General features: G+C 42.7%; 2 protein-coding genes and 1 long non-coding RNA gene across 8 annotated transcripts in view; 2 read left to right on the forward strand and 1 right to left on the reverse strand.

Moving 5' to 3' along the window:
• Positions 1 to 11,372, reverse strand: part of LOC129148600 (uncharacterized) — a 64,948-nt gene extending 53,576 nt beyond the window's left edge. Inside the window, exon 1 of the long non-coding RNA XR_008555594.1 lies at positions 11,223 to 11,372. This is a non-coding gene — a long non-coding RNA (uncharacterized LOC129148600). The remainder of the gene's footprint in view (positions 1 to 11,222) is intronic.
• Positions 1 to 23,661, forward strand: part of LOC114229545 (uncharacterized) — a 154,729-nt gene that overhangs the window by 53,585 nt on the left and 77,483 nt on the right. The gene's annotated exons all lie outside the window — the stretch shown is intronic.
• On the forward strand, positions 5,690 to 6,097 carry LOC103304300 (CD59 glycoprotein-like). The gene has a single exon (XM_054714011.1). It carries the CDS (start codon positions 5,690 to 5,692, stop codon positions 6,068 to 6,070), a length of 381 nt encoding a protein of 126 aa, XP_054569986.1. The 3' UTR covers positions 6,071 to 6,097.

Raw genomic sequence — 23,661 nt, forward strand, 5'->3', positions numbered from 1 at the left:
TCAGGTCATAATGAGGTTTCCTGCTTTCGTATTTGTTCTTTTTGTTGGCCAAGATGTGGGAAAGCTAGGGATCCAATAGAATTAATTTGAATTCAGCCTTGGTTATAGCACCATGATTGTGCCTTTCTTCATAGACTTGGCTGGTGAGTTGAATACAGCAGTAAAGCTAGCTGAAGTAAACAATCTGCTTTCTTTTCTAGTCCTTGCCATGACAGCTGATTACTCTAACCACATACAGGTGCATACTGACTTTCTATTTTGAAAGCTCTATTTAGAACCACTAGACATGTTACTGCTCCTAGGATTAGACAAGCCTTTGAGAACCTCTGCTTTAGATGGGATCAGACCATTCAGTTGAATCAACTATTTGCCTTTCATTCTTCTAGGCTTTCCTGTTATGAAATGCTTATTACCATATTAGGAATGGGGTAATGATTCTGATGGAATATTTTGACATTGCTTAGAATTAGGAACCAGGACATCTGATTCTGCAACTTAACTATTTGCATCTATTGAACTTGAGAAGTTATTTCACTGTGTCCAAGCTACCTCATCTCTACATGGGGATGGAAAGAGATTCATGCTTTTACGTATTCTCCAGTCTAATAAGCATCATGAGCTCCTTGTGTACCAGTCCTTGTAAACCAAAGTACTTTGCAAATGTCAGTTGTCTTCCTGGGACATTTATTTTATGAAATTGAATGAGTTGTTGAAGCTGGGTTGTCATGAGAGGGGTGTCAGTGTGGTGCAGCATGGGCAGGAAATGGCCAAGAGCAGAATTCGGAAGATTTTTGTGCTCAAAAATCTCTCCCCCATTGGAAATTTCATTAACTCACAATGGGGGAGGGTGAATTTGGAGTAGAGTATAGGTCACTGAGAGGAGAATTGTAAACTCAAGACTTAAAGGCCAGAAGATGGGATGAAGATAGATGGGAAAGGAATACCAATCTCTGGAATAAAGACAAAGTTTGTAATTTTCTATTTTTTTTGTTTTTATTTTTAATAAGAAAAATTTAAAGCATCTTCCTAAATATCCAACAACCTGAAAATACTTAAGGTTAGATTAGATACAAATGGGAATCTCTGGGTATAGTACAGGACCTAATTAAAAAACTTTGAGGTCTGATGCTGTTATGGACTGAAGGTTTGTGTCCTTCAAAATTCATTCATTGAGGCCCATGTGGAGCTGGGGCCTTTGGGAGGTGATAGGTTTCTATGAATGGGGAGGGTGGGGTCACTGATGGGATTAATGCCCTTCTAAGAAGAGGAAGAGACATTCCAGCTCCCTCTCTCCACCATGTGAGGACACAATGAGAAGTCTGCCACCTGCAAGCCAGGAAAAGGGCCTCCACCAAGAATCGAATTTGCTGGCGCCTGATCTGGGACTCCCAACCTCCAGAACTGTGAGGAAATGTCATTTAAGCCAGTTCAGTTCAGCTCCCATCAGCATCTCTCACTTCTGTGTGGAAAGTGCATGCAGGCCAGGCTTCCCTTAAGAGGCAGGGGCCTCCGAGCTCCCACTGGCTCCTTGGGCACGTGAGCTGGTAGGTCTATGCTGCAGGCCTTGCCTTTTAGGTTTGGGGGAATGGTGTGGAGGAAAGAGTAGAAAGCCTTTTATTTCACCCTTAGAGTTTTCTCCTATGAAGACAGTCCTCCTGGCAGAGCACCCCAGAGAGAGATCTGGGCAGGCATCCTAAACTCCCAACAAACTCCTTAGTTAATACTTTATCATGGCACATTAGGGAAAGTTACCCAAATGATTTGTTAGTCTTTCCATCAGATCACCATCTGAAAACATCAGGTCTTTTGTTTCTTCTCTTTTTCCCATGCACTTCAATTGGGCATCTCTGTTCCAATCTCTTTGTTGTCCTTTGCTCAGCAGGTCACACTGCCCTGGGCTGTTCCCCTGTTGTATGTACTCATTGTGCCTAAACCCAGCTTAGTCTCATTTTCACATTTGTGTTATTTATTTATTTATTTATTTTTTTTAGTTTATTGATTAAGTTATTACATGTAATTTTCGGTGTGATTATTTCATCTTTGTTTTCAAAGTCCCCTGATAAAATAACAATTATGCTTACTGTTGGAGTCATTAAAATTCAAAGGTTGTGTTTTGTTGTAGAGAATGTAGACGATTCTACCAGAGGTCTCAGACCTTTGGCTGTGCACCCATTTTTCTTTTTTGAGATAGTTACAGAATCACAGAAAATTTCAAAGATAGAGCAGAGAGGTGTTGTGTACTCTTATCCAGCTTCACCCAGTGGTTACATTTTATGTAACAGAAGTTAAATGTCAAAACCACCCAGTTCACAATGGCACAATGTGTATATATTTCTTTTTCTTTTTATCACATGTGTAAATTTTGTAATGACCACCACAATCAGAATATAGAACTAACCCATTAATAAAAATATCTGCCTCATGCAACCCTTTTATAGTCCCTGCTCCCTTGCTATCCTTAACCTGGCAAGCACAATTTGTTCTCCATATCAATACTTTCGTCATTTCCAAAATGTGATATAAAAGTATGTAATCTTTTGAGACCGCATTTTTTTTTCTTCAGTCAACACAATGTTCTTGAGATCAATTTATGCAATAGCTTCACGTAGCAATTTCTCTCTCTCTCTCTCTCTCTCTCTCTCTCTCTGTCTCTCTCTCTCTCTCTCTCTCTAATATTCTGTGCTATGGGTACATCACACCTTGTTGAACCATCCACCTACTATAGCAGGTCTTGGTTGTTTTCAGTTGTTTTGGGCTATTTCTCATGACATTTCTATAAACAATCATGTACAGGTTTTTATGTGACCATAGTCTTCACTTCTCTGGATAAATGCATGGAAGTACAACTACTGGGTCGCATGTATTTATAGCGGTAGTTTTTTAAGAAAATGCCAAACTGTATTCCAGAGTGGTTTTTCTATCGAACATTCCCATCAGCAACATATGAGTGATGTAGTTCCCTCACATCCTTGCCAGTATCTGGTGTTGTCACAGTTTTGCACCATTTTTTAAGGGAAAAGAAAGAACCTCCTCTGCCCAAAACGGTTAACTGAAGCAGGTTCTTGCAAAGTTACTTTGAAAAATTTACCCATCATGTGAATCCTGGGGATTTAGGTATTAGAATCCATTTTTACTGTTGTGCTTTTTTAGCAAATAGAGGCATAAATGAGAACTAGAAATTGCTTAATAGAGAATTCTATCAAGTGGAATGTGGATTAATGGTGGCCAATCTTTGTTCCCTTTTGGGGAGCACAAGGACTAAATATGTGAAAATATTCTCATTGAGATACAGTTTCATATCTCTCTGGTGCCTGTGTAGTCTATAGTACAATGGAAGCAGAACAGAACTTAAAGTTAGAAATCTTTTCTCTGTACTTCACCATTTTGTAATTTAATAAAACTTAGGTAAGAAATTCAACCTTTCTGGCCCTTAGTTTTTATTTGTAAAATGGGATACTCTTTTCATCACAAGATGGTTTGAGATGTAAATATGTTTATCTCCTCTTACTTTAAAAAGATTATTGAGTGCTTACTATATGACAGGCACTGTACTAGGCCCTTGGGATTTAATGGTGATTAAGACAGGATCCCTGATTTCAGTGTAGTGATAACAGTATAAATAAGAAGAGTAAAATGACATAAAATTTATTTGAGCACATTATAGATATTTTATATTGGGCCCCATGACCCCAGGAACTCTGGAAGATTGATATAGGTCTTACCATTTAACAGCAGAGAGATTTAGGGTACTTGTTCAAAGTCAGAGTCATAGCTAGGATGTTAACCTAGAACTGTCTTCACAACCCAGTATGCTTTTTATCATATGATGCATAGTTTCTGTTAAAACACTTTGTACACGATCAAATACTAAATGTAAATAATAGTTATAAAATCTGTCATTAATGTCTATATTTATATTATCAGTAATATAATAACTTGGAAGCTTAAGATTTTGTATTTTTCTAAGTAAGCTACTAGTGTTTATATTTAAGGCCAGTTCAAGTTCAGCAGAGTTTCCGCTTCTGTCATTGTCAACATGATATACATTATGTTCACAACTAGAGGCCCAGTGCATGAAATTTTTGCATGGGGGTTGGGAGGATGATCCCTCAGCCTGGCCTGCACCCTCTCCAATCTGGGATCCCTCTCACAGTCTGGAACCACTGGCCCCTAACTGCTCACCTGCCTGCCTGCCTGATGCCCCTAATTGCTCCCCTGCCAGCCTGATGGCCCAAGCTGTTCTCCCCTCCTGGCCTGATCTCCATAACTGCCTATTTGCTCTCCCTCCTGGCCTGTGCCCCCTAGCTGCCTATCTGCTTTCCCCTCCTGGTCTGATTCCCCTACTGCATATCTGCCCTCCCTTCCTCACCCTGCCCTTCAGACCCCCAGCGCAGGTGTGTTGAGAGGTCTTTCCTGTGGCCCTGCCCCTGTCCTTATTGGGTGTTATGTGATGGTGTCCTGGCCAATTTGAATATTCCTCTATTATTAGTATAAATGTTGACATGAAGGCATTGCAAGATCCTTATATTAGTTTTCTAGTGCTGTATAACAAATAACCACAAATGTAGCAGCTTAAAACAGCTCCCATTAGCTCACAGATTTGTAGATCACAATGCTGGTCATGGTGGGGCTGGGTTCTATAAGAAAGGCATTGTCCAGGCTGTATTCTCATATGGGTCCTGTTCCAAGCTCACATGATTGTGGCAGAATTTAGTTCCTGGTGACTGCAGGACTGAGGTCCCTGTTTCTATGCTGGATGTCTGCTCTGGGCTTTGCTCAGATCCTAGAGGTTGTCCCATTCCTTGTCATACAGCCTCTTCCACATTTCAAGCCAGCAAAGGAACACCACCCTCTCATTGAGCCCCTGTGACATGTTGGATTTCTTATGCCAGGAAGAGCACAGATCCTTTTCAGGGCTCACTTGACTAGGTCAGTCCTCTCCCAGGACAATCTCTTTTTATAAAGTCAACTGATTGAGGACCTTAATCACACCAAGCAAAATCCCTTTGGTCATGTGACACAACAATCCTGGGAATGAAATCCATCCTATTCACAGTCCCACCTATACTGCAAGTGAAAGAAATTATGAAAGGCTGATTGCAGGGATTCTGGGTTTGATTAAATAACTGAGGCTATAGCCAAGTCAGTGCTTCAGAAAAGCCATCACAATCCTAAAATGTCAAATTAAAATATGCCTTGAATTTTAGTGTAAGTTTTATAGTGACCTTCTTTTGTTGCAACTGGTGTTCTCTGGGTCTGTGAAGGTTTACCATGTATAGACGTATGTTCCTCAGATATGCTGCAGGTTCGGTTCTAGACCACCACAACAAAATGAGTAATGCAATAAAGCAAGCTGTAATCTTTTTGCTGGTGGAGGGTTTGTCCTTCAATTAGTAAAAAAGACAACAGCAATGAAGCATACTAAACAAAGCATAATAAAATGAGGTATGCCTGTATATATTGAAGGAGAGGCCCACTAAATTGATTGGAGAGATTTATTCATTTTTTGGTTATCCCATTTTGTATACAGTGGTAAGAGAAATGAAGTGGTGGGTATTTATAATACTTGATCTTAGCAACAAAAATTTAAACAATCTCTGAATAACCTTTCCTTGACTTTTCACTGAAGGAGTTTATCTTGTTGGTGCTGCAAGCGGGATCCTGGGTGCGCGATAAGATTCTGTAGACCATGGGAAGCAAAGGAGGGTTCACCCTGCTTGGGGTCTTGATCATCCTTTCTGTCCTCTATGATTCAGGTTATAGCCTGCAGTGCTACACCTGTATCAACCCAGTTGGTTCGTGCAGTATCATCAAAAACTGTACAGTTAATTTTGATGCATGTCTCTACGTCAAAGCCGAGACACGAACGTACTACCAGTGTTGGAAGTTTGAAAACTGCAACTACAACTACCTCTCAAATGACTTAGGAGAGAAGACTCTACAGTACGAATGCTGCCAGAAGGACCTGTGTAACAAAAGTAAAAAAAGCAGCAGTGGGACGAGCATAACAGGGACCATCGCTCTGCTGGTGACTCCGCTGCTCACAGCATTCTGGAGACTTCTTATCTAAATCAATACCAGGAGAGATTCTCCTAACTCCCTGCTTCTGTGTATTCCTTATTTCCTTTGCTGCCACAAAAACTTTCTATTTTCTTACTGGATCCTATTGGGAAAGACCAAAACTAGCTTGGATAAGACAGAGAGAGAGAGAGAGAGAGAGAGAGAGAGAGAGAGAGAGAGAGAGGAAACCAGTCCTATTTGCAGAGAAGGCCCCTCTGAGGGAAGAAGTTTAGGAGTGAAGCACATGCCATGTTAGCTAGGTTAGTTCCATGCTGCTTCCTCTGCTGGTTCAGTAATAGCTCCACTAGATTCTCTGCAATTGTCAGTTATTTCCCCATTTGTTCCTTGGATGTAGTTACCAGTATGATCAGTGCTTTTGGGGGAGGGCTTGGAGCAGAGGGGTTCTTTTCCCCAATCTCTCTCACAGGGGATGCTTTCATCCCCTCCTTTTATGGCCCCTGTGTTGCCATGTAGGCATGATGAATGTTCCAGATGTGGGCTGTCAGGGGCAATGGGATTCTAAATGGAGGGTGATTGGAATGAGTGTTATATTCTCAACTAGAAGGTGTCTGGCAGAGTAGGAGGTAAGCTTTCCAGGTGGCAGGGCATAGAGGCACCAGGTCTGCCTTTAGAGAGGTACCAGTGGCTGAAATCTGAATTTTCTCCTTTTCCTAAATTTTGTATGGGCGTTGCTGTCTTTCCCTAAAAACAACTTAATCATATCAATTAATGATGTGTTAAAACTCTTCCCCTCCCCTTTTCATTGGAGTGATGACATATTTTCACTTTATCACACAGTTCAAGACTAAATATTTGCACATTCTTTGCTACAAGTGATTTACAGTATCATGTGCTTATTTTGAGTATTATCAGTGGGAATACCCTTATGTGCATGTGGGTTGTAAGAATGCAATGGGGAGATTCATCATGAACTACAACAGGTCCACAGGGATGTTCTACCTGCTGACATCAAGCCTGTTGACTCCTAGCTGACTTGGCACAGCTCATGTAATGTTCATTTGTCAAGGCTGTTAGCATCCTCACAAATGTCAAAACTTTGAGAAGCATTACCAGTTTTCTAAAGAGAGAGTCCCCTTTTTAGGAGGGCAAAGTTTTGCCTTTTTTGTGTGTGTGGGTGCTGGTGAATAATTCTCAAGATCTAATAGACTTAATAACATTTATATTCTTACTAGAGGCCCGGTGCATGAAAATCCGTGCACTCGTCGAGGCGGGGGGCAGGTGGTCTCTCAGCCCAGCCTGTGCCCTCTCACAGTACGGGACCCTTGGAGGGATGTCTACCTGCCAGTTTAGGCCTGCTCCCTGGGAGGTTGGGCCTAAGCTGGCATTCAGACATCCCTCTGGCAGCCCAGAAGCCCTCGGGGAATGTCTGACTGACAGCTTAGACCTGCTCCCCAGGGGAAGCGGGCCTAAACTTCAGTTGAAGATTCTTGCTGAGGAGGCAGAAGAGGCTCCCACCACCATCGCTATGCTTGCAGCCTTCAGCGCGGCTTGTGGTGAGCGGAGCTCCCTCTGTGGGAACACACTGACCACCAGGGGGCAGCTCTTGCGTAGAGCATCTGCTCCCTGGTGGTCAGTGTGCATCATAGGGACCAGTTGTCCTGCTATTAGGGTCAATTTGCATATTACCTTCTACACTAATAAAAGAGAAAAATGCTAATTGACCGTACCTTTGCTATGCCCACAGCCAATCAGAGCAAGTATGCAAATTAACCCAACAAAGATGGCGGTTAATTTGCATATGCAGCCGCTGATTGGCCTGGGTCCCAGGAACATCCTCTGGACCCAGGCTGCTCCTAGCCTGCAGGACCATAGGCCTTGAGCGGCAGGGGTCCCAGAATGCCCACTGGTCACTCGGAGCCTATGAGTGCTGGTGCCAAGCAGCTGGGGTGGGGCATTCCCACCCTGCCTGCAGCCACTTGGGAATGCTCTAGCACCAAGTGGCGGTTTGGGTCCACACCCCCAGCCTGGGGTCTCGGGCTGGCGGTGGCGCAGCACCCACGTGGCGATCGGCCCCCGCTTCCAGCCTGGGGTCTCAGCCACTGAGTCACACCAACCAGGCAGATGTGGAGGAATCTTAAATGTTTCTTTTTTTATATTTATTTTATTGAAGTTTTACAGAGAGGAAGGGAAAAGGATAGAGAGCTACAAACATCTATGAGAGAGAAATATCAATCAGCTGCCTTCTGCACAGTCCCCACTGGGTATATGCCCCCAACCAAGGTACATGGCCTTGACTGGAATTGAACCTGGGTCCCTTGAGTCTGGAGGCCATTGCTCCATCCACTGAGCCAAACCAGTTAGGGCTGTCCAATATGTTAAAGAAAAAACCCTATCTAATAAAGAGGGAATATGCAGGGGAGGGCATTTGGGGGTGACCAGGCTGTCAGGGGAGGGCAGTTGGGGATGATCAGGCTGGCAGGAGAGCAGTTAGGCGTTGATCAGGCTGGCAGGGGAGTGTTTAGGGGGTGATCATGCTGGCAGGCAGAAGCAGTTAGGGGCAATCAGGCAGGCAGGCGAGCAGTTGGGAGCCAGCAGTCCAGGATTGTGAGTAGGATGTCTGACTGCCTGTTTAGGCCCGGCAGTGGAACATCCCCCAAGGGGTCCCAGGTTGGAGAGGGTGCAGTTTGGGCTGAGGGACACACACCTCCGTGCACAAATTTCGTGCACCGAGCCTCTAGTTTTATTATAAAGGATAATCTTATCTGTTTTTAACAGCATAGCCTGACTTGCCAATGAAAGTGAGATTTCTTGAGTAACATTTTTATAAAAATGCCTTGATTATGTAATCTGTGTGATAAAGTGGAATGAATGATGCCTTTTTGAAAATAAAATATAATTTAAAAAAATAACGGAGTTTTATTTTCCTGGGAGCCACTCTACCTGACCAGGAATTGGAAGAGAGTAATGGGCACAGTTGTCAGTGATAGACTGAGTGGAATGACAGCATGGATGCCCTTGGTTTATTTTTCTTAATCCTGAGGTGGAATACTATTTGATATTGTTCTTAGTCCTTTTTAATCTTTATTTATATTTTTTAGTGCTATTTAAATTGAGCTCAAGGGGACCTTAGAGAATTATCTTGCCTTTTTCTCCCACTGAGGAACAAGAGTAAAAGTCATCTGACAGTACTACCATACCAACTCAATTGCTTAATGGGAATGTAAGCGGATTCATAAAAACAGCTTGGGTTTCTCCCCATAATCTCATTTGGTTTTTGAACATCCCAGTCAACAATCCTCCAACTCTTCTCACCTTAACAAGTTAGATACAGGTAACACATTCATGTGAATTACAGCAGAGATTGGTAGCAGTGATTTTAAACTGAGAGAATCATGGGCAACACTGCCCTCTCGCCAACCCCCCCACCCCTTTACCCCAAAACACACAGACACATACACTTACCATGGAAATATATTAAAAAAACTTAAAAACTGGGGTGGAATCTATGACTAAGGTGTATGTGGAGTTTGAATAAACCCCCGGTGATTCTGATAGGCTTCATTTAAAAATCACGTAGACCATATTTTATGTTCTGTAATCCAACCCTCTTCTGTCACTGAGGATCTCCCACACTTATTTCTGCTTGGAGAGGCTTGGAGTCATCTAGGCTATTTTGCCATCTAATTCAGGAATTGCTTCTATCACACCCCAGGTTATTGGTCATTTAAACTTTTTACCTACATGATGAGACAGTTACTTCCTAAGTGTCTCTTATCAGGTTGTTCCAGTTCTGTATGTCAAGCTAAAGTTCGCAACCCTGTAAATTCTCACTTACTAGGAGGGTTATAGTGTTTATCTCCTAAGCTTATACTTCTTTAAGGTAAAAACCCCCTTGCCCACCATCAAAAACATTCCAGCTGGTTTCCCAAGAGCTGAGGTGGTCACCCAGGTGGCCTCTTATTCACCTGATTTAAGAGTACTCCATTTTATATTTTTGTTAATCCTGACCAGAGGATATTTTTCTCATTTATTTATTTATTATTTGCTTATTTATTTACTTATTTTGAGAATGGAAGGTAGAAAGGTGGGAGAGAAAGAGAAAGAGAGAGGGAGGGAGAGAGAGAGAGAATGTGCTGGAATGTGACGGAGACACATCCAGCACGTGCCCTGACAGGGGCCAAGCATCAAACCTGCAAATCCAGGTGCATGTCTTTGTCTGGGAATCTAACCAAGGACCCTTCCCTGCTCAAACTGATGCTCTAACCACTTAGCGACTCCTGCCAGGGCAAGATTACTCCATTTTCTGCTCAAAACTACTTGAGGTACTTAGCTTAAGCAGTTCCCAGCATAAAACAGAGCATCATTCCACCTCTACTTCTGAAGGGTGCACAATCCCTCCTAGTCACTCCTCAGCTTTAGGGGGTCCTTTGGTCTCAGGGACAGCTGGCGGCCTTATTTAGCCAACCAGCTGCCCTGTGGTACACAGTGTCCCCAATGCTCTAAGTCTGGTGGGTGATTCTGTATCCATATACTCAGCAGTTGGAGGAGAATCCAACAGTCCCTTTGGTAGCCTCAGGGTGTCTATTAAACCCTTTCTGTTTGCCCGGTTGAATGGGATGTTTTAGAGAAGGGAATATTAAAAAAAACACACACAAAAAAAAAACAACTCTCTGATTTTAAAGAAATGATAATGCTGAGGGAAAGAGGTTTATACAAGGAAACCATGAAAAGTTACGTAGTATCTTTTTTACGTGTGGCGACAGCCAGAGATAAAAGCGGGGGGGGGGGGGGGGGGGGGGTGAGTGTTGGTGGAGGTTGTCAGAGGGAAGAGAGAATGGGGACAGAAGGATGAAGAGTGTAGATGATATTTCATTGAGTTGTACACTTGAAACTGGTATAGTTTTGGGAACCAATGTCACTCTGATAAATTCGATTTCTTTCTTTCATTTTTTTTTTCTTTTTCTTTTTCTTTTTTTTTAAACAAGGCCTTGTTTATACTGTGGCTTGGAGCCACATTTTGGAGCCACATTTTGAATCCATTTTTTTTTTTTTCCCAAACAGGAGAGGACATTGGAGGGAGGAACCTGGGGCCCAGGATGGAGCAAGAAGGAGGACAGGAACCTTGGAGAGGGGCGGGGTCAGTGAAGACCCAGTGAGAGAAGGAACACACTCGAAGCCTCTCATGGAGAGGGGGACCTGACCTTAGTGCGGGGATGGTGGTGGACAAGCCTGGCCTTCATCAGCTCCTGGCTTGGGGTCTTGGCTGAGCCTCAGGGAACTTGGATGAGTCCACGAATCTGAGGGTCTCCCTTCCGTGGCCACATTGGCTGGGCTGGGAGCTGGTGTGCAGAGACCAGAGCTCCAGAGAGTGGCCTGTAGCCTGCGCCCTGGGTCCTGCTTGTGACGGGCAGCAACGCAGAGTTTTGACTGTGACGCTGGTGGCTGCTCCAGATGCTGCCCTGGAGGTGAGGGCGTCAGTGCTTGCCCTTTAGTGAGTGATGTGGCCCTCGTTGGTGCTGCTGTTGGGCTGGGGGAGCCTAGGTGAGTGGCCCTGATCCTGGCTTTGTGGATGGAGTCTCTTCCTCCGCGCTGCTACGCAGGGGTGGGGGGAGGGGGTTGGGAGTGGGGAGGGATGCCTCGAGCCATGCTAGCCTCGAGGCTCTCTGGATAGGGTGGCTGTTTCGGAACACTTGGGCCCTGCATGCCTGGTTGCGAAAGTTGGAGGACCACTGGTACTCAGGCCTTTCCCTTCCCTTCCCTTCCCTTCCCTTCCCTTCCCTTCCCTTCCCTTCCCTTCCCTTCCCTTCCCTTCCTTCTTCCCTTCCCTTCCCTTCCCTTCCCTTCCCTTCCCTTCCCTTCCCCCTTCCCTTCCCTCCTCTCCCTCCTAAGTCTTCCCCTGATGACAGCGGGCTCATCTTCTGCCCCCACTCTCCACCTCTAGACCCACACACGCGGAAGACTCCACACCGCACACCTCACGCGGAAATTAACTAGAGAGAAATGGCATGATCAGAGGCCAGTGGGTGGCAGCTGTTAGGGTGCCCCTCTTTCGCACCCCTCTTCCCTCCTAGGCACTTAATGCACTGGAGATGAAGGGGGGACAGTGGGAGAGCCTGGAATCTTGAGATGGAAGTGCTCATTTTGACAAATCTGCAAGGTGGTGTTTTGTTTGTTTGTTTTTTTCTGTTTGCCCTCCCATATCAACATAGGAAGTAAGGGAGACATAACTGATTCAATTAAGTTTCATTTCCAACACACCATTTAATCAGAAGGATCTTTTGTCCCCCCCCCACCACCACCTTTTTTTTTTTTTTTTAGTTTATTAAACCTTAAAATAGACTTCTGGAAATTCTCTCAACCTCCCCGCCCCACCAACCACTTTAGTAGAGTCCAAAGAGCACATTCAAGTTCCCCCTGTGTTTGGGAAACAGTTTAATGGCAATAGATTTCACTTGAAATATGAGGACAATTTGCAGCTAAGTGGAATTTGATGTTTTTCTACGCCAATGGCATTTAGGCCCCAAGCTTTTGGAAACTATTATTTTGAAAAAACACGTGTGCTTCATAAAAACTGAGGAAAGCATGTGATTTTTTGGTGTGGCTCTATAGGCTATGCCTGTCACATTTCAAAGACCCTTTTGTTAACTTTTTCTAAGACTCAAATTGAGTTTGAGTAACAGTAACAAGCAATTGTGATATTTAATTCTATAATTTGAACTTAATTACATTTAAACTGATTATTAGCCTCACTGTGATGTTCATAAAGCCTTGTGACTTAGGCTGTTTTCCAAGATGCTCTTAAGACCCTGCTTACCACTTTCCCCATTCTCCAAAAATCCTGGGATGTTGGAGCTATTTATATTCACTATGTCTATTATCTGAAGGGTCTGTCATTATCATTAATGGATCATAGCTGTTACTAACAAAATAACTAAAATAATACTGCTTTCAGAAACCTGTTTTCTGATTAGATTGAATGCTGAACCAGATTATAAATTTGTGATGTAATATCACTATATCGGACTGTATGCATCAAAAACTATTCTGAAGAATAAAAATGATAAATCATGTATTGTTTTCAAGTAGATTAGAAAGAACTGCTAGAATGGTACTTTTGGGGATAGGAATTCTGTTAGTAATAGTTAAGATCATATATAATTAGCACTCATTTACAAATAATATTAATGTGATCAAGTCCCTATAGAGTCATAGAATTCAGAATTTATGGTGTTTTAGTGTACTTAGCTAATAACCTAAAAAAAATAAAATAAAGAATAGGGGCCTTATGCACCTGGGCTATGTTAATTGTTCTATAAAAACCAATGGATTTCTGTGTGTGTTTAATGTGAAGAGATGCTAACAGCCTTAGAGCACAAGAAGCTATAAATCAAGGTATTTGAGAGACTGAGTTTAGACTATAGAAGGAGGAAGACAGTCCATGGTCTTTTACGTTCATTTGTACTCAAACTTTGGTTTTGCTTTTGTTACCAGTTGGGGTTACTGCCTGGGACCTTGGTTCTTTTTGTCAATGCAGAGAAGAGCTTAAGGTCAACAGAAAATAAAAGTAAAGCAAAATGGGTTTTATTGAAAATACATTCCAAATGAGTGACCAGTCAGTCAACAGAGTGTGGGAGACAACATAGTGAGAGCAGCCAATGGCAAGGCTGCTGTAGCTCACTGGGAAGTCAGAGAAAAGGGGCCTTGGAGACAGGTTCTGGGGGTGAGCCCAGGATGAGCTGTAGCTGCCCATTTCTCCATGAATACAAGTATCATGGGGTCCTTTAGAGGTTAGGGGATATGTGCCTGTGGGGAAAGCAAGGGAAGGGAATGGCATGGGATTGCTCCCTGGAGGTAGAATACATGCTAGAGAGAGCATGGCCCACAACTCCTGGGTTCTAAAGAGGGATTGTATGTGTGGAGCCTTTCACTTGCATTCAGGGATGATTGACTGAAACTAGTTTTCTTCTGGGCATGCCCTTACCCATAATCCTACATAATAAAAGGGGAATATGCAAATTGACCCTAACAGCGGAATGACCAGAATGACCACTTGAGCAGTCAGTATGAGGTGCACTGACCACCTCTTGGTCCCTTTTCCTGGCCGTCAGGCTCCCATCACCTGATGGCGAATGGGGAACTGGGATGGGTGGCAGGGGATTCCAGAAGTGCCAGGCCAAGGCCCCAGCCCTGCCGGACGCCCCACACACAGAAGGCAACCTACTGCAGGGTCAGGGCCAGCGAGCAGGCATGAATGGCTGAACTCTTGGTTTCTTTCCCTGGCCAGCAGGCTCTGATCGCCCATTGGTGAACAGGGAACCGGGGGTTGGTAGCAGCAGAGGGCGGGGCCAGCTGTGGGCAGTTGGGGAAGATGGCCCTGATTGCAGGCCAGGCCTAGGGACCATACCTGCACATGAATTTCATGCTCAGGGCCTCTGGTAAATAGAGAAAAACCCACAGGAGGTGGGGTCAAAACTAAAATGCAAGTCTATATATATAAACAGCCAGGGGCCATAACATCCAAAATGACCGGGCAGACAACTGAACATCAGGCTAGGGAGCTGAGGGAGTGGGAGCTGTGGGGCCAAAGGACCAAAGGACTGTTCTGATTCTCACAGCATGGCAGGGCGGGGCCTCGGAGGCTGAGGACCCCCAAGGGGTGGAGGCTTTAGTGTGGCGCGTCATGGGGCTGCTGAGGTGGAGGAGCCTTGAAGGGTAGGGACTGTGAGCATGGAAGTTCCCGGGGCAGGGTCATGGAGGTGAAGGAGGGATGCTGGTCAATGGACATGGCCCTGATTGCAGCCAGGCCTAGGGACTCCACAAGATTTAATCATGCACTGGGCATCTAGTATTACTATAATTAGTCCAGTGTTTTAGTAAGGTCACATTGGCATTGAGGTCATGTTCTTTTCTTCTGAGCTTGGGCCCAATACAGTCAGGCTCCAAACTGCCAACTGTCAGTCTACTGGGCCACCCATAGAGAGGATGTCTGAAGGCAAAGTTGGTCCAACCCTTCTTTAGGACCCCAGTATAGGTCCTGCCCCAGCCACTCATTTAATTTCCTACACAACACTTTCAAATTCCTTTACAAATGCCTGGTAATCAAATGCCATTTACTCATAGCCACTACAGTTTCAGTTGACCTTTGTAGAAAAATAAGTTATCTAAAATGCCCATTCCATCTAATTACAGGCAAACTCTAACCCCCTGTATTGGTTTACAAGATGCAGAATGAATTATTATGCTCCATCCCTCCCCTATGCTTTATATGTCAAGTTATACTTTGTTTAAAAGCACATCAACATTTTCAGTGGTATTAAAAAACTGGTAAATAAAACTTAACGCAAATAATGAATAAGTATATAAACTGTCAGTAGTTGAATAATTATCCAAAGTGAGTTTTTAAAATCAAGGGTACACATGATTAAAAAACAAGTTTATTATCTAAGAATAGTAGTAATTTGGCTTGCTTTAAATAAGATTTCTTTTCTCCTAAAAATATATTACTTTTAAACACATGTGTCTATTTTGAGGAAGTAACTGCCTATTTAAAAGTCCTTATTTATGGGACTGCCCTAGCAGTTTAGAGGCAGTGTGTTAAAGCAATATACTAAGTGCTTATAATTACGACATTTGCTCATCTGTCATCTGTATTTTGGCAGGTGTTTTATCTTTGCCATTGAGTTGTTAATAGAGATTTGAAGGGCTAGGTTTTAAAGATGAAAAATAGGTGTATTTCCCCAAATTGATAAGTATTCTGAATCCAAAATGATCACTCATATTATTAAAACTGTGGGTAAAATAAATAAATAAATAAATAAATAAATAAATAAAAAATAAATAAAAACTGTGGGTATTCCTTAATGTTGATTCAACTATGGCTAGTATAGGCATCGCTTTTAATACATTAAAGTTATTTTTGTGACACAATATTTATAAATCCATTTACCCAACTTTTAGGTTTTTCATTCATAACTTTTTATACAAGATTTAAAAATTCCATATTTTTATATCCTGGCCCAATACAGTGCACTCAGGTGGTATGGAGCTACTTTCACTTGTACAGATATTTTTCTATGTTAAAAGAAGAAGAATAGTGTAGAATCAATTTTGCTGAACTTGTTGTAATACTAAACTAAAAATACAGAGCACCCAGGATACTTGATTCTGACAGACCTAGACTGAATCAGTTGAACCTGGATTTCCCCTCTGTGTGGTTATTTGGAGATGAAATGGGAGTTAGAAGCCACACCCTCCTCCACTTCCTTCCATACCCATGGAGCAGTTGTATATGACTCCATATCTGGTCATCCCAGGGCCTGGGGATATTTATGCATATTTGAATACTTGTCACACTTATGGGCTAAAAGACAAGGCAGGGAATTGGGCAAATGCAAGGTCTGTCAGAATGTTTTGGTGTTTTATTTTTTGTTTCAAGCCACTTATGAGCCCTCTTGCTATGATCCAAGCACTTTGCATGGAGCAAAATGTTCTGGACAGAGACAAATTTCAGACTCCATGCCTCTTAATAACATAAAGTGCGGTTACATGGTACCAGGGATTTTGTTGTTTTTTATCCTTCAGTGATACTGCATATGTTTTAGATGCTTGACAAGGCCTTAATTCTGGATGTTGCTGCCCTTTCCCCCCCGTAATTAGCTCAACTACTTCAGTTCTTGTAAGACCACTTTACAATCTAGAGGCAATTACTTTGAGTCAGAACTAAAGGCATTGTGGACACCCCCACTTTACTCCAGTCCTTGTTTGATCTCCATTGAGGTGAAATCTGACTAAATCTTCTTTTTTGACCCTAATTCTAACCCAATTGTTTTTGAAGCTCCATTTTTTCATTCCAGGGTCAAGATCTATGACAAAAAGGATTCATTTCTAGCAGATACCTTTATGCTTCACTTACCTTAGTGACTGCTGGGACTTCTTACCCTATTTCTAAACAGAAATTCCAAGTAGTTAATTAACATCCTACTCTGCTACAAAAAATAAAAAGTATTGATGTATGGTGTAGACTCTCCCAACTTCCCTCCTACCATTTCTAAACTTACCTATAAAATCTTAGGTAACTTCATCAGTTTCTACCTTCTCACCCAGTTTCAGAAGTATACCTATTAACCTTTTTAAGGAAAACATTACCTGTCTACAACTCTTTCACTTCCATGACCTTGGAGACCTAACTAATCAGTTTAATTTTCAGTCTTGTATCTTAGATTTTTCCTTCTACCTTGGTTCTTTCACCATAGCTTGCAGACATGCTGACATTTTAATCCAAACTAAAATCAATTAAATAAATAAATACATACATACATACAGACAGACAGACAAGAAGAAACAAAAAAAAATCTTTCCCTGTTCCTGTCTCCACAGACCTTCCAATATCCCCTTCTCTGTTCTCTTTATCTATCAAATTTAATGAAAGAATAATTGCCCGTCTCTTCTCCCATGCCATTTCCTTTGCAATGTAGTATGACTTCTCATCCCACTAGTCTGTTAGAATTTTCCAGATCAAGTACCCAGTGATGTAATTTTTAATCTAGGGGCTATTTGTACTTGTCACACTTAACTTCTATTTTGTTCATATCAAGAAACTTTCTTGATGTTTGTAGTGGAGGTCTTTGCTGAGTCATCTACTTCTCACACTACTTCTCATTTTCTTAGTTTGTTCCTTTTTAACTATTTGCTCTATAATCTATGGTATTCTCCAACATTTAATTCTCTGATACCTGCTCTGTTGCTTTAAAAGGACTCTTTGGGAAATCTTGTTTATGCTCATGATTTCAATTATCAGCTATATTCTTGGTCTCTGAAGCTTTCACATACTTAGCAAATGCTCAATAAATGGCAGCTAGAGTTGACTAACTTTAGCTCTTCCTGCCAAATTAAGGAACTCTTCCATCTCATCTGCAACTGACTTAGTTGAAATTTTGCATTGAAATATATAGCTTCATGATTAAATAATCAGGTCTCTAGAAGTAAGAAGTGGAGGGTTCTCTTGAAATATGGAAGAAGAATGAATCCTCTCTGTTATGAATTTGGGTATTCATTTCTTGGGATTCATACTTTAACATGTTTGCCTTCATAAGGAATGTAATGAGGCATACTTGCTGGACCCTGGGTTTAATCTATAGGATACCAAATGAAGACATTGTCCCTGCTTTTCTACCATTTGAGCCTAATGGGGAGACCAGTTAAATCAAGTATTAATTACAAGATTCAGTAATAAGGGTAGTAACAGCACTTGAGTGGGAGTGATGGGAGCTATAAGGAGAGGATGAATACAGTTGTATAGTGGGGAAGGGGAACAGGATTAAACAGGATTGAACTGTGCTTTAGCAGGAAGAGCCAAAGTTAGTCACCTCTAGCTGCCACTTAGTGAACATTTGCTAAGGATGTGAAGGACATTGAGATAAGAACTTTGTGTTCCTTATCTCATTAAAACTTAACAAAATCTCCAGGAGGTATATACCATATTTTCTGGTGTATTAGATGACTTTTTATCCCAGGAAAATCTTCTCAAAAGTCGGGGGTCATCTTATACGCTGGGTGTTGCCTTATAGGGCGGGTGCTGAAACTTCCGAGCCGGAGGAGAGAATCTTAGGTCGATGCATACGTGGGGGGAGCTCAAAAACGGCTGCACTCCATTCATTTCAATGGAGCCGGACGGAGACCGCAAGTGTCTCTAGTCGGCTCCTTTTTGTGCCGCATATGGTCTCCGTCCGGCTCCATTGAAATGAATGGAGTGCGGCCGGGTGCTCGCTGCCTACGGCAGGGATGCGGCCAAGGCCGTTTTTGAACTCCGCCCCCCCCCCCCCCCACCACCACCACCACCGTATGCGGCGACCGTATGAAAGCAGCAAGGGCGGCGCTGTACAAGTATGGTAGAAGAAAATCCACTCACCAGGATTCGTGGAAAGAAGTGACTTAACGCAGTCCCCATGACAAGGTGAGGGGGCGCCTCACCGGGAAGGTGTAAGTGAAGGGCGGAGCAAGCTGCAGGCGTCCAGGACGCCCGGGTATGGAAAAAAGAGAGCAGCACTGTGCTCAGAAAAACATATTTAAAGATCGCATTCGAGGACAGTGGAACGAATGGATGGTTAGCGGCAAAAAGTCATTCACAAAAGGGGAAACATGCGTGCTCCTCAGTTGGATGGTTTGTGCAAGTTTGTCATAAAAGCCTGGAATGATATTGATGCAGAAACAGTAATCAAGTCTTTCAAGAAGTGTGGCATATCAAATTCATTAGATGGTATGGAGGACGACTACTTGTGGCAAGATGAAGAGGAAGCCGAAGCTGAGACCACACCATCTGATACGGAATTCGATCCATACGATGACTGCCTTACAAATGTATCACAAGATGTCATTGATGTACTTATGATATCAGATGACGAACAGGAGGATTTTGAAGGCTTTTAAAGGGAAACTGTTACACCAGCAAAACCTATAAAAATACCGTAGCTTGCAGTTATGATGGGCGTTGCTAACTCGCCAGGGACTTGCCGGACACTTGCTCTCTCTCTGCTGTTTGTTATCTTCCTCCTATCATCATCAGTTCCAGTTTGGTTGATAGCTTAGAAAACAAACAGCATGGCAGCTCCCATGGGTTTATTGTCTTATCCTTCCTTTCAGCTTTAGAGTGAATTAGGAAAAGTTTAATCCACTTGCACTGTTTTATGTTTGCATGTTTGATGACAAACAGCCTTATGTTTATAAGTGACAGTTTTCCCGCTAAGTACCTGCATGTCCTAAGCATTTGAATTAAAATTACCATATTGAAATCAAATCTGATGTGTGTTTTTTAATTTTTATTTGGTGTGCGTTGGAAGAGGGATAGTCTTATACGGAGAGTATATCCCAAACTCTCTATTTTAACTGGAAAAGTTGGGGGTCGTCTTATACGTCCAGTCATCTTATATGCCTGAAAATACGGTACTATCACTTCCCATCATACAGATGAGGAAGCCGAGGTGCAGAAGTTAAATAATTTGCCTAAGGTTATATCTCTAGAAGGCACTAAGCCTTGAGCCAATGTCTGACTCCAAAATATGTGCTCTGACCTATAAACCTGGAGAAGTGTCAGGCCTCTAGGCTGGGGAACATGAGCAAAGGCATGGACATGAGAGCACATATGCATATTCATGGGATTTTAAGGAGGTCATTATAATTGGACCTTAGTTTGGAAATGAGGAAGGACAGGAGATGGGGCTGGACAGGGCCTTGAAAGACCTAGTTTGTATTCTATGCTAATACACTTCCTATTTAGCCTGAAGAGAGGGAGGGGATTGTTGAAGTATAGTGAGCAAAAGAGTGCACATTTGCATTTAGAACATTTGTTTCTAGAAGTGTGTAAAATACACTGGGTCTGGGATGGGAAAATACTGAGGCTGGAGTCAGAGAGCTACTTAAATAGTGGTGATTCAAGGGAAAAATGAGGAATTTCTCATTCATACAACTGTCATTGCATTTAGGAACTATTAAATAGGCTGAGTTCACAAAAAAATATCCATGGCTAAAAAGAGGGAAGAATCCAGCATGATTCTTAGGCCCAGGCCTGGTTGACTGATAGATAATAGAAAATATTTTAGATAGATGAGATTTTATGGGAAGGGTAGGAAGAGGGAAAATTTATTTTTGGACATGTTGACTTTGCTGTAACTGTACTAGGTCCAAGTTTTTCCTAGGTCTTAGGGAGAAAGGTGGGACCTGGGTAAATAAAAAGTGTGTAAGTAGTTAAATCCATGAATATAAGTAAATAGTGGGGAAGGGGAGGCAGTGCTGACTATGAAGGCTTTAGGAACACTAATATTTATTATGAATCATGGAATCGGTTTCATTAAAGAAAGGAAGCTAGGATGGGTGAATCAACAATAGAAGGAAATTCAGAATCCAAGGATCTAGAGGCCAAGGGACAGGAACAAGGAAGGAGCTGCCCACTGGCTCAAGAACTGTAGAGAAGTTGAGATAGAAAGTGAACCATACAGATTAAATTTTTCACAAGGGATTGTTGGTGGCTTTGGCAAGAGCTGTTGTAGCGAAGCTGAAGTGGAGAGATGGCAACTAGGGGGTATAGATTTAGGAATGAAACGGAAGTAAAGAAATGCTTTTAGGTTATTATTTTATATTTCTAGGGACAAGAGAGACAAATATGAGGGATTTCCTAAAGTTGGTGAATATTTGACATGTTTTTAAATGTTTAAAAACAAACAAAGGCAAAACCTATGTACATGGAATAAGGGCATGTGGGAGGCTGATAATCAACTAGGAAAGTCCTTGAGGAGATTGATGGGTGGGGAGGCAAAAATAGAAACTACCTCTCAGATAAAGGAATTCATTTTTGAAGAGGAGAAATGGGAGTGAGAGGGGAGAGAAGTGTGGATTGGTGGGGTTGCAGGTCAATTTTAAGGTGAGGATTATTAGAAACTTCTGACTTATCATCTGGCATCACTGATGGACTCAATCTGAATTAGGAAATAAGAAGAGAAGGCTGCTTTGGAGAGTATGGAATAAGCTCCTGCAGAAGGAGAGAGATTTAAGAGCTGTTACAGAGGAGAGAAACTTTATATGGAACATGTTTAAAAAGATTGAAAACTACCCAAGTGGCCTGGTACTATGACACTTTTCTGTTGTTCCTCAGGTAGCAACACATATTTTCCTAGAAACTGTAAGACTGATTCCTGTCCTGTACTGCCCTTTTAGAGCACTTTGCTCATATAGGAAGGATTACACTTACATAATCCTCTGTTACAAAAAGTGCATATCATCCCCCCAAGTCAGAATTGGAAGCTTTGAAAAGAAAATTCATACACTTCTTCCTGGTCCAAACACTGAATCCACATACCCTATCAGAATGTTTCAGATCAGGTAACTCTCAATAAAAGTTTGCTGCATTTTTAAAAATTCTGAGCCATATATTGAGCCTTCTCTGCAACAATATGTTGGGAGTCTTCAGGACTGCGGAAGGAGATGATTATGTTGGGGATTGGTTTTCACAGAGATTGTAGAATCCAATATTTTTGGCTTTTAATGTAAAATAATTTCTGATTTTATTTTTAATTTATTTGTAACCCTGGCATCACTGATGGTTGTATTAATACCTTTCTATCTGATTTAGATGGCTGTAAGCATATCATTTTTCAGAATTTTCTTACTCATGTTAATTATTTGTGTTCCTTTATTTGTTCTGTTTCAAACCTTTTCTTCCTTTTGCTGTTTCATCAGAAAGCAGGAGGCAAATGAGAGAAAACCCAAATTAGATCATTTTATTACTTATAGTGTTTAAATAAGTTTTTATAGAAGATGAAGCTTTGGTCAAGAGTTGGTAAAGTGATATTTTTTGCACTACCCTTATTTATTAACTAGAGGCCTGGTGCATGAAAATTCATGCACTGAAGTGGGAGTCCCTCAGCCTGGCCTGCCCCCTCTCACAGTCTGGGAGCCATCAAGGGCAGGAAGTGACATGGCAATCAGGGGAAGCTGATGCCCCATCACACCTCTGTTGCTGCCACTGCTGGCAGGGCAAGCCTTGGCCGGCCCTGGTTACCTGAGCCTCAGATGGCCCTGGGTGGCTGGGCAGCCACCATCCAAGGCAGGCCTGGCCTTGTCGTGTGCCTGCTTCCCAAGCGGGACTGAGGGGACTGGGCATGCCATCTTGTGGTTGTAGGCGCCGCCATCTTTGGGATGGCATGAGAGTAAATTAGCATATTTCCTCTTTATTAGATAGGATTATAGTGCAAGGGTTATTCAAGTTATGGCTAATGGAGATGAGTGTTCTTGAATTTTATTAATAGCCCTAATTCTATTTTTATTTATTTATTTACTCATTTTTCGTATTTCTGTGCTCCAAACTTTTTTGTTGTTGTTTAAAGTATTACAAATAGTTGTACATATGTCTCCTTATTTTCCCCATTGACCTTCCCCCAGCCTCCCCTACTCCCCAGCACAAGCCCACACCCCCCCCCCTGCAGTGTCTTGTGTCCATTGGTTATGCTTATATGCATGCATACAAGTCCTTTAGTTGATCTCTTACCTGCCTTCCACAACACTCCTCAGCCTTCCTCAAATTACAGAACTGACTTCGATGCTTCTCTGCTTTTATATCGATCTTTTTGTTCATCAGGTTATATTGTTTTTTATTATCCATAAATTCATGCACAAAATTCATGCACTGGGGGGGGGGGGGGGGGCGGGCGTGCCCCTCAGCCCAATCTGCACCCTCTTCAATCTGGGACCCCTCAGGGGATGTCCAACTTCCAGCAGTCGGACATCCCTCTCACAATCCGGAACCGCTGGCTCCTAACCACTCACCTGCCTGCCTGCCTGATTGCCCCTAACCCCACTGCCTGCCTGCCTGCTCACCCCTACCTTGATCTCCTGCCAGCCTGATTTCCCCTACCTTACCCTCCCCTATCAGCCTGATCACCCCAAACTGCCTGTGCCTTGGCCCCCCGTCTGGCCTCCCTCTGGGGGCACCGCCCCCATAACCCCAATGCTGCTGCCACTGCAGCTGGTAATGGCTGCCTGAGCCTCGGCCCTTGTAAGCACTGCGGCTTTGTCTGGAAGGATGTCCGGAAGACAACGACTCTAATTAGCATATTACCCTTTTATTAGTATAGATTTGGGGACCATTACAAC

Source organism: Eptesicus fuscus, chromosome 3 (assembly GCF_027574615.1).
Source record: "Eptesicus fuscus isolate TK198812 chromosome 3, DD_ASM_mEF_20220401, whole genome shotgun sequence".
In the NCBI taxonomy this organism is placed as follows: domain Eukaryota; kingdom Metazoa; phylum Chordata; class Mammalia; order Chiroptera; family Vespertilionidae; genus Eptesicus; species Eptesicus fuscus.

What these genes read in the sequence shown, in the direction of transcription:
- LOC103304300 (XM_054714011.1), top strand. Translation starts at nt 5,690, where the DNA reads ATGGGAAGCAAAGGAGGGTTCACCCTGCTTGGGGTCTTGATCATCCTT.